This window comes from Gossypium raimondii, chromosome 13 (assembly GCF_025698545.1).
Source record: "Gossypium raimondii isolate GPD5lz chromosome 13, ASM2569854v1, whole genome shotgun sequence".
NCBI classification, from domain to species: domain Eukaryota; kingdom Viridiplantae; phylum Streptophyta; class Magnoliopsida; order Malvales; family Malvaceae; genus Gossypium; species Gossypium raimondii.
The window spans coordinates 14,190,894-14,210,105 of record NC_068577.1 but is presented as its reverse complement, the minus strand read 5'-3'; the positions used below and the strand labels follow the sequence as shown (position 1 = coordinate 14,210,105).

At 33.5% G+C, this 19,212-nt stretch overlaps 1 protein-coding gene across 2 annotated transcripts; it reads right to left on the bottom strand.

Moving 5' to 3' along the window:
* Window positions 1-651: 651 nt before the first annotated feature.
* LOC105783897 (uncharacterized) lies at window positions 652-5,854 on the bottom strand. Of its 2 annotated transcripts, XM_052626359.1 has the most exons (3): window positions 5,030-5,854; window positions 4,811-4,948; window positions 652-881 (listed from the first exon to the last, which is right to left on the bottom strand). In XM_052626359.1, exons 1-2 carry the CDS (start codon window positions 5,769-5,771, stop codon window positions 4,827-4,829), a joined length of 864 nt encoding a protein of 287 aa, XP_052482319.1. In that variant the 5' UTR covers window positions 5,772-5,854; the 3' UTR covers window positions 652-881; window positions 4,811-4,826. The 2 variants fall into 2 exon arrangements, with proteins under 2 accessions (XP_052482319.1, XP_012465060.1); XM_012609606.2 differs by having other exon boundaries at window positions 4,811-5,849.
* Between the last annotated feature and the right edge of the window lie 13,358 nt (window positions 5,855-19,212).

Below are 19,212 nucleotides of genomic sequence, written 5' to 3'. Positions count from 1 at the left end.
CCCCACACGCCCGTGTGCCAGGCCATGTAACTCACTGACTTGCATACAAAGGAATTCTCAGATGACACACGGTCGTGTCACCAGGCCATGTGTCACACACAGCTGAGTCATATGCCCGTGTCTCAGGCCGCATGGACCTAAAATTCACCTAGAACCAAACCATTTGAATATCATTCCATGAATGAACATTTAAACCAATTATGTACACTTCCAAAGCACCAAAACCTCATCTAAACACACATATATTTGCCACTTCCAAAACCTTAATTCAATTAACCAATATGTTAATCAAGGCACCACCATTAATAGCTAAAAATCACATACATAAACAAGTTCATATGACACACTTCATGCATATAAATCTAATCCACTTAGGTACTAAAGCATACCACATTTAACCATTTCCAAACCATTCAAGACATACCATAATAGCTTCATACCATTATGTACCTAGAACACATCACAATTGACCATTTTCAAGCTAACAATTTGTACCAACAAGCTATACTCTTTCATTGTAAAAAAGTGTCCAAAAGGACTTACTAAACAAGCATTATAAGTCCATAAACATCAAGGCACAAACATGCTCAATTACCATTTCCAAATCATCACCAACATGCCAAGAGAACCTTATAAACAAGCACTATAAAGTTACCAAAACATCATAACTTGGTAAGGCATCAAAGTGAATCAAATCAACATAGCTTTCCAAAGCTTAAACTTGCCAAGACATAATTAATACATAAACCATAATATCATTACAAGGCACCCTATACGTGCCATTATAAACAATAGCCAAAATATTGAACAACTACCAAATTGTCCACTAGATAGTGCGATAGATCTCTAACGAACTTCCAGCCGATCGAGTTTCCGATAACCTATAAAATATAATAAAGTAAATACGCAAGCGATGAATGCTTAGTAAGCCCGTATAAACTTAAACATAATTTAACACTTCATTGATACAATTCAGAGATTAAGCATGAACCATTATCAATGCCATGAGCTTGGTATAAGCCAATTGAAACACCAACAATCTCACAAATTAGTAAGTTCATTAACATTACATGTTCATCAACCTATTCATAAGATTATCAATCATTCATTACTTACTTACCATTCCATTCCAAAAGCTTAGTGTAAGCCTAAAAACATCATCAATTCACAAGTTAGTGCACTTGTCCATGATATAATTGCATTCATCCACAAAAGTAAGTAAACTTACACATGTAATCACATTATTTAGTTCATAATTCCTTTCATAAGTTCATGATACATTCCATTTGAACACTTACCATTTCCTTTCCTTTTCAAACCCGTTAAACCACCTAGAATTACATTGGATACTCAGGAAAGCTCACACAAAGTGTGCCTTTACATATAACCGTAACCTTTCCTTTACATCATTGCTCACACGAGCTATGAAATGGGCCTTCTCACATGAGCTGTGGGTCAAAATGTAAGCTACACGATGCTGCTCACACACGCTATGGAGTATCCGTAACAAATGCAGGACCTCAGCTATCGGTAGGACATTCAAGACTAGCACCCGAAATATGAAATTCCTAATGACATGTCATTTATATCCTACGAATTCCTAAAGTTCAACCGGGACTCGATACCCGTCATAACATTGGTTTGTTTATACATCATTCAATTACATTATGAATATCACAATAACATACATTTAAATAACATGAATATAACAACAATTCATACGAATTCCAAAGCTTTTGCTTTGCCTCGTTCTAGGTCCGTACGTGGTCTATCTTGATCTAAATAGACAATTTCAATCCATTTAATACCTATAGTATTCAACTTAGTCCACGTTTCATATTCATTCAAAATTACTATTTTACCCGTAACATTTTAATTTTTTACAATTTAGTCCTTAAGCTCATAAATTAGAATTTAAGCATTCCAATCCCTCTCATAGGCTAACCGAATTCTTTAGGGACTTAAACCAACCCGTATAAATCATCATTTCATAAGTTTAACATGACATTTTACTATTTTTACAAATCAATCCCTATATGTAAATTTCATCAAAAATCACTTTACAAAACTTGTTTATTTCTCAACAAAGGTTCATAATCTAACATTTAACATCAAGAACCATTCAAGAACATTAATGGAATAACCCTCAATCTTTAACATTTTTACAAATTAATCCCTGAGATAGCTAGATTAAGCTAAAACGACCTCAAAAGCATAAAAATTATTAAAAACGAATGCAAAATGGACTTAAATGCAAGGTGAAAGCCTAATCGAAAGCTCAAACCCTATATCCATGGTGATTTTCGATGGTGAAATGAAAATGGGGAAGAAGATGAATGTAATTCTTTTAATTATTTTACTTTATTTACCAAATTACCATTTTACCCTTACTAATAATCAAAAATTACATCAATACCTTGTCCATGCACATCCACTATCACCTTAATTGGTCTATTTACCATTCAAGTCCCTTAGTTTAAGATTTCAAAGCTATTAGATCCCTTTAACTAATAGAACTCAACTTTTACACTTTTTACGATTTAGTCATTTTTACCTAATTAATCATTTAAACATAAAAATTTCTCAACGAAACTTTAATACAACCTTAATAAGACTCCATATATATTTAATAAAATATTTATGACTCGATTTTCCCGATACCTCATTTTCTAAAACCACTTGACGTTAGGGTCTTACCACTTGAACGTAATTATTCTTCCATTTAACATAATTCATTAAATCAAATTTTATTGTTACACCATATACTACTCGTAAATATTAATTAATAATATTTACAGACTCCCGCATAAGATTTGTGACCTCGAAACCATTGTTCCGACACCATAAAGAAATGGGTTGTTACATTACATTTAAGCACATAATCATCTTTTGAAATCCCATTCATACATTTGCTTTAAAATTTGTCTAATATACTTTTATAGTTCATATTTACACTACCAAACCTAAGTACATGTCATCTCTAAAGTCAAAAATCATATATAAAAAAAGTCTTGAAACTTTGAGAGTTTATATGATTCTCGTGAAGAAGTACTTCTCGTATCTTCAATCTACTTTCTTTCACTTATGTGTTCAAAAACATGTTAAGCTATGTGAATAGCTTAATAAGTACCTAATTGAATTCAATAGCTTACCAATTATTTTATTTAAGCATATTTTATACCATTTAAATTAAAATAAATTAATAAAGTACTTATACTATGAAATAACATGCAACCTATTAAACTTATAAAGTATCCACCTAATTTCATTATTTATTTATATTATTTTGTCATAGAATTTCTTACATTGTCATTTACATGTCATACATCATTTTTATCATTTTGAGATCTTGAACATTGTTTTGCATAATTCATATATTTTACTTTTAAATTTAACAGATCATTAAACTAAATTCGTTATTCTTTTCTTCCATATAATCATACAATTTCTTATATTTTCGCTTACTTTATGGCTTATCATATTATATAACTTTTCATGTAGGTATCACATATTACTCATGTATTTTGTAGATCATGATCATAATCAGAATATCGATAACATAATTCCTAGAGTCCAAGTCCAAAACAAGATTCTTGGCCCTTTAACGGAAATTTGATAACAAAACTCCAATATCCAACCTATACACCATGTTCTGAAGAACATAAGCATGAACATATCGTAAATAGAACTCCTGTATTCCTTTCATCTGCCGTAACCCTCATTCACCAACCCTATTCCCAACTGTACCTCAAGCCCTCATCATACCATAACCATATAATGTATTATTTCATTTATTCATTTTAGTTCATTGACATTTAATTTCACATAGAATCATATACTAACTTTTTCAACTTTTTTTTAAATAACCCTAAAAAATTAATTAATTATGAAAATAACTTGGAGGAAAAATTATATACAAAAATGACTTGTTTGCTACAACTACTGTTGGTGCTGATTAAGTGACAAGCAGCACCACCCATTTTTCCTCTCAATCATCATATTTGGAAAAAAAATTGTTGTTGCATTATGTCAAATGACACTCATATGTATTTTTTGAAATACTCGTAAAAATATGAGTATTCACAGTGCAAAAAAAACAAAAAATATTTTTTAATGGATGTCTCTGGTGTGCTAGACAGCACTGGTAAATTTATTTTTAAAAAATTTGTATCAATTAAAATAAATTGAAAAAATATGAAAAAATATTTTTTATGGATACTGTGTCAAAGCCTATCAGCATCACTTTAATTAAAAAGAAAAAAGAAATTAATTGATGGGTTGGTTGTCACATTTAAAACTTGGCAGGAGAAGGGGTTATATGAAATTGTGATTCTACGTTATCCTTATTCTTTTCTAATAGGAGAATGACAAATCAATTTTTTACTTTTAATTTTTAACATTTTTAATTGAATTTAAATTTATTCAGATGAAAATTTTGGGAGGAAAAATATGAGGATAGGGGTCACCAGAAACCAAAGTTTAACAAAACTAACCAAAAGTGAGTTGTGCCCAAGTTACCTTCATTGATGTAAAAGCTAGGTAAACTGCCTCCTGCTTCGCTTACGTTTTCCTTATTTTAAAAGCATAAAAAGTCAAAGAACCTCTTAATTACACACTAATGTAACTATAACTCTTCATTCTCCTTCTCTCCTAATTTTTCTCTGTTCTGATTTTTTCTTTTCCTATTACTTCTCAATCGCTTACGTGTTAGTTTTTCCACCACTGGTGAAAGCATGTTATCTATGCAAAGCAAGACTTAAAAAAACAGAAACAAAAACAAAAAACAGAACATAAATGGAACTCGAATTACCTGTTTTCATCAAGCATTAAACCATTGAAACAACGCGAGGAACTTTTGCATCTTCCACAGCCAAACTTGAATTCTTAACTGCAAATTCCTCATCTTCAGCAAGCTCTCCATGTACAGCCGTGGCATATATATAGAAAACTGTATTTGCAGCTAAATTACAAAACATTAACATCATAGAGAAGGTGGAAGTGACGTCCATATTCAAAACAAATACCCAACTTGTCCATTTATGAGCAGCTGAATCCCTGTATGTCATAACTGAGCGCCAGGTATTAATGGAAATTACGAAGCCGAAAAGCAGTATAATCTTCAAAGCAACCCCTTTCATTCCTTTAACTAAATTTCGACTTCGCTTTAATGGTTCAAACCCCCAGCTTGATTCAACGACGACGACTACGTAAGCAAATATCCAATTCACTTGTAAATGAACCACAATAAACAAGAGAATAATCACGTAAACAAGGCAAAGGAAAATAAAATAAGGTGAAGGGTAATGAACTTGGAAGCCTAAAATGACTACTGCAGAAAAGGCTAAACCAAGGATCAAACTGATCCCAGAAACGATAAGCTGGGTTACAAGGCAAGTCGAGAAGAGAGGGAAGAAGGAAGTGAAAGCCGCCTTAATAGCGGATAAAAGCTTGATGGGTCGACCGTAAAAGCCGTGGAAAATGCTATAAGTGATGGAACCGGTGGCCAATAGGGAGAAGATAGAGATGGGGATGGTGTAAAGGAGATTTAGGATAAAGATTTTAGTGGGGAAGATGGAGGGATCTTGCTGAAGAAAGCTGAGGTAGGATTCAATGGCGATGAAGGGGTAGATGGATAAGAAGAAAGAGAAAGGGAGGAGGAAGAGGAGTGAGAGAGCTAGGAAGTGGCGGGAGTGGGCTTTGATTATCCGGCTGTATCCAGAACGGATGGCCCAAAGGTCGATCTTTAAGAGTGGTGGTGGTGGCGTTGCCATGGCGGAAGGAGGGGGAGATAATGCATGGAAAAAGGGTTTTAGAGATAAGTCAGAAGGGTCAACTTCAACTAAGGTGGATAATGAGACACGTCATTTCCGGTCAACTTTTTGGTCCTTCAATCATAATTTAGTGGGAGAAAGGTTGGTTTCACCGTAATAATGCACTAATCCCTTATTTCAAAATACTTTATTTATCATTTTAAACCTTTGGTTAATAACAATTTAAGTTCTCAATCTATTTCCTAATTAAAAATCTATAACGATTATAATTTATAATTAGTCTTTATGCCTGAATTAATTATAATTTCATGTAAATTAGTTATCCAAATTTAAATTCATCAATACACTAGCTCTACAAATATTACTATTTAATATTTACTGATTCAATTTACTAAAACGAAGTCCCAAATCGTATTTTTGACACCACTAGAATCCTAGTTATTAGATTACTATTATAAATCTTGAATATATCTTAATAATCAATAGAGTATATTTTAACAACGAATGATCATTCAAGATTTATAGGATTCATTATTACCATAATTCACCACTTTTATCTTTTTATGGATTGATAGGAATAGAACTTTTACCAGTCTAATTCACTATATTATCACTTCACGATTTAACAGAAATTGTTATCATAATTTTTTACTTGTCATCTCACTGTGTAACAGGAACTTTTCATCAGAACTTGTTTACCATAACTTTTTATTTTATCATTGTCTTTCATTATTCAACAGAGGCCCCACATAGACTTAACAAAAGGCATAGGATATAGGAAAACAATACAGTAATGCACCGAAGTGCAATAACAGAACAGAGTAGCATTGGAGTGCTATGTCAGAACATGACAACATCGAAATGCATAATTAGAATAAAGAGTGTGTTAATTTTTCCTTAATGGCATGTCATCTATATCCTATTAGTTCATATCTTGTCTACTTGGGCAACCACATCAGAGTCTATTTCATTTTCTCATTTTCAGAACATAATTTGCATACTTTAAACTTATTTCAGTTTAGTCTTTTTTATCATGAAATTCACTATTCTTTGTAATTTAGTCTCACTTTCACTTTTCATACATATACTATTTCATCACACTTTCTTAAACATTCTATTTATCAATATAATATTTCACAATTTAACTATAATTTTACACCTTTTCAATCATTATCTTTCCACAACTTAAAGAACAATTGTAATTTGAATTACAATAATCGTGTATTTTGCATTCTTTACTACATTTTCACTTATCAAATATTTTCTTGTAAACTTTCATAACTTTTCAATTTAGTCTTTTTTGTCATAAAAGTTCAATATTCACTAATTAATCATATTAAATCAATTTTCTTTCTTCTTAGACTTTAATCACACAATTTATCTCAATATCTTGTTTCACATATCAATTTCGTATATGTCACTTCTATTATTTCATCCACATATTTTCTCAAGTTTGAAAATTTAGTCCTTGGCATCATAAAATTCCATATTTTCCCACAATTTCACATTTACAATACTTTATGCATGTTTCATCATCTCATAACACATTAATTAAACTTTTATTATAATTTCCTTATTCACATATTAAATTGTTTTACACTTTATTTTACTAATTTACGACAAAACTTCGCCAAGTTTACAATTTTAATCCTTAAATAACAAGAGCATTCATGGATACTTACCTTTTCCAACTTAAAATTAATTGCTCTTCCATTTTTCCTCATCACTTGATTCATTTTCTCAATCTCTTTCTTTAACATCATATCACAACATAAAACATTCCATGAGTAATCTTCACTTTAACATCTTTTCTATACTTTTCTAACAAAATTAAACTTGAAAACAATATGAAACCTTCACATTCATACCTTGTTTTCTTGGAATCAAGCTTTAGCTTACTTTCTCTCTCCTCCCACTTCTATATTCTTGAATCTAAATTGACATTCTTACTCTCCATAGTCTTCTTATCATTTTTCTTTCTTGATAGTTATGGAAATTCGTTTGAGTTCTAGGTGAAAATGGTGAACTTTTTATGAAATGACCAAATTGTAAAGAAAACAAATTTTCTCCTTATCATGGATGGTGCTATGTGAATAATTGAAAAGATGAACAATGTTTTCTTTTCAACTTTTCCAATTCCTTAACTATTAATTAATTAATAAAATATCTAAAAATAAAATAATAAAAAATATTTCAACCAAATAAAATACAACACCAATATCCATAATAATCTTGATGTTTTATGATAATTATCTTAATTGAGAAATGACTATTTTACCCTTCAACATCCTTCACAATTATTTACTAGAATCATCACTTAATTTGATAAAATTACAATTTAGTCCCTTATATTTCTCCACTTATTCAATTTGGTCTCTGCACGCCAATTTCATGTCATAAAAAATTGGGTTATTTTCACTTTTGGTCCTTCAATTTGCTCATATTTATGCTTCAAACCTTAATTTTGAATAATTGTACTTAAACCTCAAATTTTTTACATCTTTACGATTTAGTCCTTACTTTAATTTAGTATACCACAACATAATTCTCAATTCAAAATTCTTTGATTTTCCTCAACCTTTTCTTTTATCACTTTCATTTCCTTATTTTACTTTATCGAGTAATCAATTGTACACAATCTCGATTTATTATTGCTTTTAAACTATAATAGTTTTAAGGGTTTTATATTTCTCTCCCTTAAAATAATTTTTTCCTCGAAATTTTCTTGATTTCCTAACCATGAATTTCATTAACTATTTATTCTTCAATTCTTTTCGATTTAATCATCCTTACAATTCTTTTTATTCTACACTTTTGTTCACATAACATTATTTTGCATTTCCTTGGTACTCCTCTTCTTCTATTCAACCTTATCACGAATATCCAAGTCCTTATAAAATTTTGGCACCTCATATACAATGATTTCCTTTTCTTAACTCTTTTTATCCATTTAATCAAAAGTCCCTAATCTTATTTCCTTGAAATCATCTTTACAATTTCATATACTTATGTATATATTTTCAACTCATCAATGACTTATAACTTTCTTGTCATTCTTCAAACTCTTATCGTGAGCATACAACTTCTTTACTTGAATATACTCTTCATTATTTATTTCTAATTCACTTGTTATTCTCCTTCACTTAATTCATTCTTAAACGATAATGTATCTTGATCCTTAGGGGTGAACTATTAATTTTACTTCTCATTTGATTTATCTTATCATATTACCACAAATACCAAATACATACATGTCTTTTCCTAACTTTGCAACTTATTTCCCTCATACTCATTTACCATTACCCATCACTTTCCAATTTCTTATAAACCTTTTCTACCTCTAAACACTTATATCACTTCATTTATTCTCTTTTCCTTTGTAGTACACTTTCTTGTTATCATTTACTAATACTTCTTCTTATCAATATCTTGTAAATTTTCAATCCTTAATAATTTTTACTTCTTCGCAATGCTTGCTTCAAATTATTCTCACTTTACTTTTTCCTTTACATATAATTTACTATCATTGAAAATCATTTTCCATTCCTTGTAAATCTTCAATACCCTTTTGATTATTTGCAATACTTCACTACTCTTCCTTTATAATTAGTATGCTATTGAACATTTCTCTATCCATATCCTCTTTTCAATTCAATTTCTTTAAGCCATCCCCACTATTTTATTAAATATTTCTATTCATATATTATCATAATACAAGCACTATTATTCTTCTCTAATATTGATCTTCTTTCATTCCCTATCTCAAATATTTCAAATTCTTATACCATTTTACACTATATGAATCGTAATGCAATTCTATTATTTCTTTTCACGGTGCTTGATCAAAGATCCTTACTCTATCTAAATTTTCTTGTAATCATCTTCATAGTTTAATACTTCTTCCTTCCACTTTAATTCTATATTTTATTTAAACATGTCTTATACACTTGAGTCCAAAATTTTATTTTCTTAAATTTTCTTCTTCTTATTATTATTTCTTTTTTGAATATCCACTATCCAACTTATATCAATTTCTCTCTTCAACTAGCATTTCTCATTTTCTCTTGTAACCATGTTTCTTTTAATTCTTATTTCAGAGTATCTTAAATCTTGATATGATCTTGCACTGTACTGATCTTAACATTTTTCTTCCCACAATACTTTCCTCAATTCTAAATTGCCACTACTTTTAAATCTTTTATTCACCACTTCTATAATCATTTATCATAATTAGATCATTTGCTACCTTTCCACAAAATTCCTTTATGCATCTTCCTTTAATTCTCTCTTTTCGAAGAAAACGTTGATTTTTCCAGTTATAGAACAAAATAAATCCTCTCAATCCAATACATGTAGAATTTAATTGGCCTGACCATTGCCAAAAAACCCCTCAAGGTGATTGGTTTTTATCAAATTTGCTTCATTTACCTTACAGTTTATCACTTTCTAACTTTCACTTCACCTTATTATTCATGATTTTATCACTTCTTGTTCACTAATATTTGAATTCAAATCATCACATCCTCATATCCCTAGGTTATTTACACAACCCTTATCACACTTCTTTACATTTTCTCAACTTTTTTCTATAATTTATTTGACGATTTCCATCACAATTTTCATTTATTCATTCCAAAATCCTTTTAGGGAAGATGTTAGGCTCAATAAATATTTTAGAAGAATCCTTAGATCCCTATCTAGTTCAGACTGGAGTGACGTCTCTTGGTCTTTCCCACTAGGTTTAACTAACTCTACAACGACAGTAGAACCTTGAGCTAACTACTAGCAATCAGAGTTCAATTAAACACACTAGTTTAATTCTTTCACAAACTCTAACATTCTCAAACTTTACCACACTAATATTAGGGATTTAAACTTTTCTCCATATCACATCTTATATCTCTCAATCATTATTGTGAAATGTTAATGATCGGCTGCAAACGTCATAGTAAAAATGTGCAAGTGTACATTGTCAATGCAAATATAGTAGACAGATGTGAGTCTGTCGGCTATCGTTCCCACAGGTATGGTTGTCTTTTGTCTATTAATCTCGGTGTAATAACTAGATAAAAACGAGATAAATTGTGAGGATAGTTGTTGAAGCAATAACTCGTAAACAATAAGATGAAGTATGCTATGGATAAATTGGGATCCCCAATATGAATCTTCAGCAGTATTCTAAGTACTCACAAGGTATAAAAGATAGGTGATTGTCGGCGCAATAAAAATTAATGTATATCTTACCAAATGCCCCTCTTTTATTTAATCTGGGACTTAACCATGCACATTAACCTTACATTTCGATGATGGCAATATGACACTATTAAGAACAAGTGGACTAAATTCCTTTAGTCCTTACTCAACTTTCGCTAAATTGCTTATTAGCTCAAACTGTCACTGCACCTTCCAGTGTTAGTGACTGCAATACCACTTCCGTGTTTAGAACATTCAAACCTCCAAGATTCAATAATAAAAATAAGATTTGGTAAGATAACATTTAACAAAGCATTCATTCTACTTCCATATAGTAGAAAACATAGAGTAATCACCAGTGTTTTCAAATAAATGAGAAAGAATCGAATGGAGAATACTATTCCTAGGCTACTCGATTGCATCTCTCTATTTCCTCTTGTTTTGCACTTAGATCTCCTCGTTAGGAGTGGATCTACATCAGTCTTTACATTGGCTCACCCAAAAGAGGCTCAAGCTGCCATGGCAACAAGCTTCAAAAATAAAATAGGGTAAGAGAATGGTGGTCCAGCAAAAAAAATCCTCTCTTCATTATTCTCACGTTATCCTTTTATGTTTTCTTCAACAGTACAAGTGTCATTCCCTCAGGATTCTTCTGTCCTTATTCGTATATGGTAGTTACACCAGACTGAACAACTCACGCATGGTTGGCTCTTATCAGATAGCTATCAACTGCGACGACAGTTCTAGACGCAATCTGGAATTAACTCATGCAGTGACATTGCGAACATCTGTCGACTGCGGCAACAATTCCAGACGCAATCTGGAATTAACTCATGCAATGACATTAATGCAATGAGATAGAAAAATTAAGGATAAAATAGGCTAAGATTCGTTGAGTTATAAAATGCAATTTACTAAACTGAACATGCTAAAATGTATGCTAAGGGTAACTAAATGGGAACAATTTAAACAATAAGTAAGGGGAAAACTTATGTTCTTTTTAGTGCTATCACACACCCCCAAACTTGAATTTTTACTTATCCTCAAGTAAAATAGAAGCCAGCAAGGCAGCAAAACATTACTAATTAAGGTAAATGAACATTCTAGCGACTTGAATCACCTAAAATCCCAATGAATGAGCCACATTCAGATGAAAGAATATTGCATCGATGATACATAAGCATGAACGAATAAGATTGCAGCTTTATTAATGTCAGCACCATGTTTCAAACCTCAAATTCTATCTACCAAAACAACATTTATTGTACAATAATAAATTTTTTTTGAAATAAGGGATATCATTGCATTACTGTACCCTTGTTCCTGAAAAGTAACGATAAAGTGCAACAAACCCCCAGAGAGTACGTAATTATGCCGAAACACACTCATGCAGCGACAGCCTTAGGCCAGATTCATTTTTCTAACGCTTGTTTTGGAGTGTTCCCTTTTTAACATTCCACAGTACACCCACTTTGGAGTGTCTCTTATTTATAACTATCTATATATATAGGCAACTGAAAAAGGCAATTTCATTCAAGATTCAAGGAATGCTACTAGTCATTTATTACTAATGTAACCTAAATCATTCATCAAAGTATTGAAGATACAACATTCAGTTAAATTTATCCAACTCATTCATTGAAAATTCATATGATCCAAAAATTAAGCATCAAATATAATAATTTTTTTTGAATAATTGTGCATAAACCTTGCGTGCTTCAAAAAAGAGTTTTAAAATGTGAGTGTATTCTTTTTCTCCTCTTTTTCTTATCTTTAGAGCGCTTCCTTTTCTTATCTTTGGGCTTTGTGCGGTCTGTGGATTGGTCTTTAGTTCTTAGCTCAGCCCCGGCATCATTGACTGCTGTTTGTGTAGAAGAGGCCACTTGGAATGGTCTACTATAGACCACTATTGCCCATGAATTGCATTGCTCCTCACTAGTGACCTCAGCAACTTCCACCAGTCTCGCTCCAAATTATCAATATTTGAACCCACATATCTAGGTGCGGTGACAACCTTCTCAATAAAATCTTCTTCTTCTTTTTCTTTCTCATTTTTAACAACTTTTTCTTCTCCAGCAACAACTTCCGCTTCGACAATAAGTTTTTCTTCTGCAGCATCAATTTCTTTCTCAACAACTGTGTCCTCTTAATCAACAAAAATACCATCCTTGAACAAGCTATCAATCTTGCGCAGACATTCCTCAATGTCTCTGGATTCTTCATCTTTGTTATTATTAGAGACTTGTACGATTGGAGGAGATGCCACCGATCGGTCTCGGTCTTCGAAGTCATCATTCGCAAATGAATGCTCATAATTTTGAATGATTGGTGGAAACACTGGGAAGTCCGGTATTAGGGATGTGCTCAATTGGCTTAATGAGGCTACAATGGAACTGTTCCAGGCTTTAGTATAAGCATAAAAAATTTTAAGAGTTCTCCATGTCCTCAATTGTAGGAACAAGTTTGATTTTCCTATTCCTGATGGAAGTAACCATTTTCTCAACATCTTTCATCTTACGCCATAAGGATTTCTCTGTATGCAAGGTTGTTCATTTACTGTCGGCTTTGGCTTTGCCCTTCTTTGTCTTGCTGGTTCTTGCCTCTCAGTATTAGTGTTTCTATGCCACGAGTCATCCTTTCGATAGAGGCTTCATTAGTTGAACCCTTATTATCCATGGTTTCTTCATCTTCCCGGTGCACAATGCCTTTTTACCGACATAGTGACATTACCAATGATGAGAAAACCAAAATGTCAGTCCGCCTGGCGGCGCATTCAGCAATTTCTAGGTGGAGGATTACGCCTACATCAATTTTTCTACCATTGATAATGGAATGTATTAGACACATTCAATCAAGGTTGACAGTGGTACTGTGGGTAGACAGCAGTAGTCTGCAGGTAACAAAGTGAAACCATGTTTTGCTGTACAATGTTATGAAATGGTAGTGCATTGTAAAATTATTTGGATGCGACCCTGTCCATCATGCTCGTTCAATACAAAAATCTTGTACGAGAAGATCCCTTTTCTCGTTCATCACTTTCGCAAAGAAATCGGAGTGTTCGTCGACATCGACCGTAAGGTTATACAACTCATTAGTTGTGTTGGCATCCTATGGGAGTAGACCTTTAGGAACAAAAATAAATTCTAAATTTTGGTCATAGAGGTTGGCATAGAATTCACGTGCCAAACAAGGGGAACAACTTCTAGGGTAAGTGCATAAATTTCCCTATTTCAGTTTAGAAATGGTTCGGTGAATTTGTTTGCCCAACTCCAGTTGTTACGGCATGGAAATGCCCTATTTGGGGTGAAAATTTCAACGCAATATGTTGTCTTGAAATCGTTCCCTTGCCACTTTATGCAAAAAGATTACTGGTTCCTTTTTTTTGCACTTGCCCGAAGGATTCCGACTCGCGAACTGCGGTGGCGAAGGACACAGGTTCTTCAATAGATTTGTTGGCTTTCTTGGTTAAACCTCTTGTTCTTGCCATCTTTTGTGCAGGGAAGATGATTTTAAGTGAAAATGATGGGATCTTGAGTAAGGAAAAAGAATAAAAATGGTTCCTTGGATGCTTTCCAGTAGGCACAATGTTGTAGACTTTATAGGGAGTGAAAGAGAAAGATGTAGAGTTGTGATGTTTTGTGGAGAGATGCAAAACTAGCAGGAAGAGTGGCATCCAATAATAATTGTGTCTGCTCAAACAGATCAAATGACTTGGTTGGCTTTGATCTAATGGTGAATATTAAAGTTCCCTTAATTCTGATTAATGGTAACACGGTGGTACGAAATACGTTGACAACCAAATCTTGTTGTGTCAACATTGGTACCTTATTATTCTGCAAAAAGGAAAGCAAACAAGCTTTACAATACAGGAATAAAATAAGATGAAATCTCGAAATAATAAATTTAAAAAATCAAAATGTTTGAACCAAATTAATGGTCTCTACCTGCTCTTGATTTTTATTTCCAAAATAGTGTTTCAATCTCTGTCTGTTGACTTTGAACTGGTGTCCATCACGTAAGTCTCGAATTGTGACTGCACTATGGGAAATACGTCGACAACTTCGAACGGTCTAGACCAACGTGGACGCAATTTAACTGGGTACAATTTAAGCCCTGATTTAAATAATAAAACCTATTGACCTACGGTAAATTGTCGCTGGAAAATAATCTTGTTATGCCACCGTTTGGTCTTTTCCTTATAAATCACAGCATTTTCATAAGCATTTCTTCGAATCTCCTCTAGCTAGAGGATGGCCAATAGCCTTTTCTTTCCAGCAACTTCATAGTCCATGTTCACTTGCTTAATTGCCCATAACGCTTTGTATTCCAGTTCAACTGGCAAGTGACATGCTTTCCCAAAAACCAATTGGTACAGTGACATTCCCAATGGAGTCTTATATGCTGTCTGCAATGCCCATAGAGCATCATCTAATCGGGAAGACCAATCTTTTCTCAAAGGATTCACAAACTTCTCAAGAATATTCTTAAATTGTCGATTTGAAACTTCATCTTGTCCATTGGTTTGTAGATGATAAGTAGTGGTCATTCTGTGATTGACTCCATATCTCTTTAATGTGGCTGCCACTTGGTTACAATGGAAATGTGTACCCTGATCAGTAATCAAGGTCTTTGGAGTGCCAAAACGGTTAAGTATATGCTTGTGAAAAAATTTGAGCACTATCCTTGCATCATCTTCGGGACATCAATAGCCTCCACCCACTTCGAGACATAGTCAACAATGACTAATATATAAAGATTTCCAAATGAACTTAAAATGGTCCCATAAAATACATTCCCCAAACATCGAACAATTCAACTTCCATAATTGGTTGTTGCAACATTTCATTAATTCAGGAAATAGAACTAGTGCGCTAACATTTATTGCATTGAATCACAAAATTATGAGCATATTTGAACAATGATGGCCATTAGAATACTGATTGTAGAACCTTAGCAGCAGTTCTCATACCACCAAAATGGCCTCCACAAAGAGCATCATGATAGTGCTTCAGGATTGAAAGCATATCTTCTTCTGGAAGATGTTGTCATTGCACACCTTAAATAAATACGACTCGTTCTAATGGTACTTCACTATGTCACGAAGAAATCTTTCTTTTTATGGCCCTTGATACTCAATGGAAGCTTACCACACACCAAGTAATTAACCAAATATGCATACCAAGGAGATACATCGACAGTGAATAACATCTCATTTGGGAATGTGTCGACAATTAGAAGTATTTTCCTGTCTTCGCTGCCAACTGCCAATCTAGACAAATGATCGGCAACTTGATTCTCTGACCCCTTGCGGTATTTTATCTCATTGTCAAATTCTTGCAAAAATAAAATCCATCGTATCAGTCTTGGTTTGGCATCTTTTTCCGCAAAGAGATATCACAACGCAGAATGATCAGTGAATATCGTAACTTTTACGCCGACAAGATAAGAGCGAAACTTGTTAAAGGCAAAGACTACAGCTAGCAATTCTTTCTCTGTGGTGGTATAATTGAGTTAAGTCTCTGTCAGAGTTTTCCCAGCATAATAGATGACGTGAAATATTTTTCCTTGGCGTTGTCCTAGCACTGCACCCATGGCGAAATCACTTGCATCATACATAACTTCAAAAGGTTAAGGCCAATCAGGTGGAACGAAAATGGGTACATTGCCCAACTACTTCTTTAACTGATTAAAGGCATCCAGACATGCCCCGTGAAAGAGGAATTTTTTATTTTGTTCTAGCAATGAGCACAATGGTTTTACAATTTTTGAAAAATCCCTAATAAATCATCGACAAAATCCTGCATGTCCAAGAAAGCTACGAATACCTTTCACATTTGTTGGTGGGGGTAATTTCTCCATGATTTCCACCTTAGCTTTATCTACTTGAATACCCTGATTAGAGATGCGATGGCCCAAAACAATGCCTTCAGTTGCCATAAAATGACATTTTTCCTAATTCAAGACAAGATGAGTGTCCTTACATCGCTTCAATACTTTATCCAAATTATCAGCGCAATGATCAAAATCATTCCCATAAACTGAAAAGTCATCCATAAAAACCTCTAAAGAGTCTTCGATCATATCTGAGAATATTGTCATCATACACCTTTGAAATGTGGTTGGTGCATTGGAAAGACCGAAAGGCATACGACAAAAATCAAAAGTACTAAAAGGGCAGGTGAAACTTGTTTTCTCCTGATCCTCTAGTACAATAGCAATTAGGTTGTACCCAGAATAGCCGTCTAGGAAGAAATAATAAGCCTTTCCACCAAGTCGGTCTAACATTTGGTCAATGAAGGGAAGTGGAAAATGATCCTTCCTTGTGGCTGTATTTAATTTACAATAGTCCATGCAAACTCGCCACCCCATGAGGATATATGTTGGTAGTAATTTATTCTTATCATTGCGAACAAATGTGATGCCACTCTTTTTCGGGACGCATTGCACTAGACTCACCCACTTGTTATTAGAAATCGGGTAAATAATTCTTGCATCAAGCCATTTTATGATTGCTTTCTTGACTACTTCTTTCATCTTCTCATTTAACCTTCTTTGTGGTTCAATTGATTGATGGCCTTTATCTTCTAACTTAATTTTGTGCATGAAAAAAGAAGGACTAATACCTTGAATATCTACAATACTCTAGGCAATAGCTCGTTTGTGCTACTTGAGAATGTAAGTCAATTTATTTTCTTGTGTTTTATCCAGTATTGCGGAGACAATAACTGGAAGAGTATTGTGATCACCCAAAAAGATGTATTTAAGATGAGGAGATAGTGGCTTCAATTCCAGAGTGGGAGCTTTTTCAGTTGATGGTTTGAAAATTGGAGTGGTTCTGTTGGTTAGGTCTAAGGATTCAATTGGCCATCTATGCTTGACTTTAATTGTACTAGCTTCAATCGTGCTATCACAATTGTCTATGGATTTACCCTTAGATGTCACTGCACTTTCTTCAGCAAGGACTGTGCTTTAGTTGTTGAATTCTTCCTCAATCAAATCATCGAGCACATCGACAGTATGACACTCTGCTTTATCCTTGTGATGAACAAACTCAAAAACACTGAATGTAACTTGCTAAAAAACATCAACGAAAGTTCGGTCGGTGGGTAAAAATGGTCGTCCCAAGATCATGTGAATCTCCTTGTCTGTTTCGCAGTCAAGTATGATAAAATTAGCCCAAAAAATGAATTTATCCACACGAAATAAAACATCTTTGATTTGCCCTTCAGGTTGAGCTAAAGATCGATCTGCTAATTGCAATGTCACTCCAGTGGGTTTCATATGACCAATTCCCAACTTTCTAAAAGTAGATAGTGGCACGAGGTTGATGCTAGCTCCCAAATCGCATAAAGCTTTACCCAAAAATTGATTTCCAATCGAACATGAAATGGTAATGCTTCCAAGATCTTTCAATTTAGAGGGCAACTTGTTTGTCAAGACAGCACTACAGCCTTCTGTAAGTACAATAGTTTCAACATCAATGAGTTTTTTCTTCTTGGACAAGAAGTCTTTCATAAATTTCCTATAAGTCAGAATTTGTACCAGAGTGTCCATTAAAGGAATGTTGATCTTTAATTGTTTCAGTGTATCCAAAAATTACTAATACTATTTATCATTTCCATTCCTCTTGAATCTTTGTAGAAAAGCTAAAGGTGGAAATACATCCGGTTGCGGTGATACTTTTGGTTGCGTCCATAATTTCAAGGGTCGAATATAAGGCATGTGAGCAACAGTTGGCGGTACTTCTCTGTCTAGTACATCAACAAGCTCTTCAGAATCAACCTTCCCATCATGGCTTATGTCACCAATATCTGGGGATGCTACAGTAGAATTGATAACTTGCTCACTAGTTTGTTTACCACTCCTAAGAGTGATAGCTTTACAGTGTTCTTTCCCCCTCGAGCTGGGGTTTTCGGTGTCACTAGGTAAGGAGCCTTGTGGTCGAGTATTTAGATTTGAAGCAAGCTATCCCAATTGTGGCTCCAATGCTCAAATGGAAGATGAATTTCCTTGAACAATAGCTTATGTGCGAGTAATATGCTCCCGCATTAACGCCTCAAAAGCAGTCAATGGTTTAGAAGTAGAACTTTGTGTATACTGTTGTTGTCGTTGTCCTTGGATATTCTGATTCGTTATCGAAGAATGTTGTGGTTGCATCTGATTTTGATGTGATTGTGTCTGACCTTGCTATTGATACCTCTGAGGATGTTAACTATAGTTCTGCTATTGTTGAGTATAATTCACTTGT

Coding starts and splice junctions, on each gene's coding strand:
- LOC105783897 (XM_012609606.2), bottom strand. CDS start 5,771: ATGGCAACGCCACCACCACCACTCTTAAAGATCGACCTTTGGGCCATC.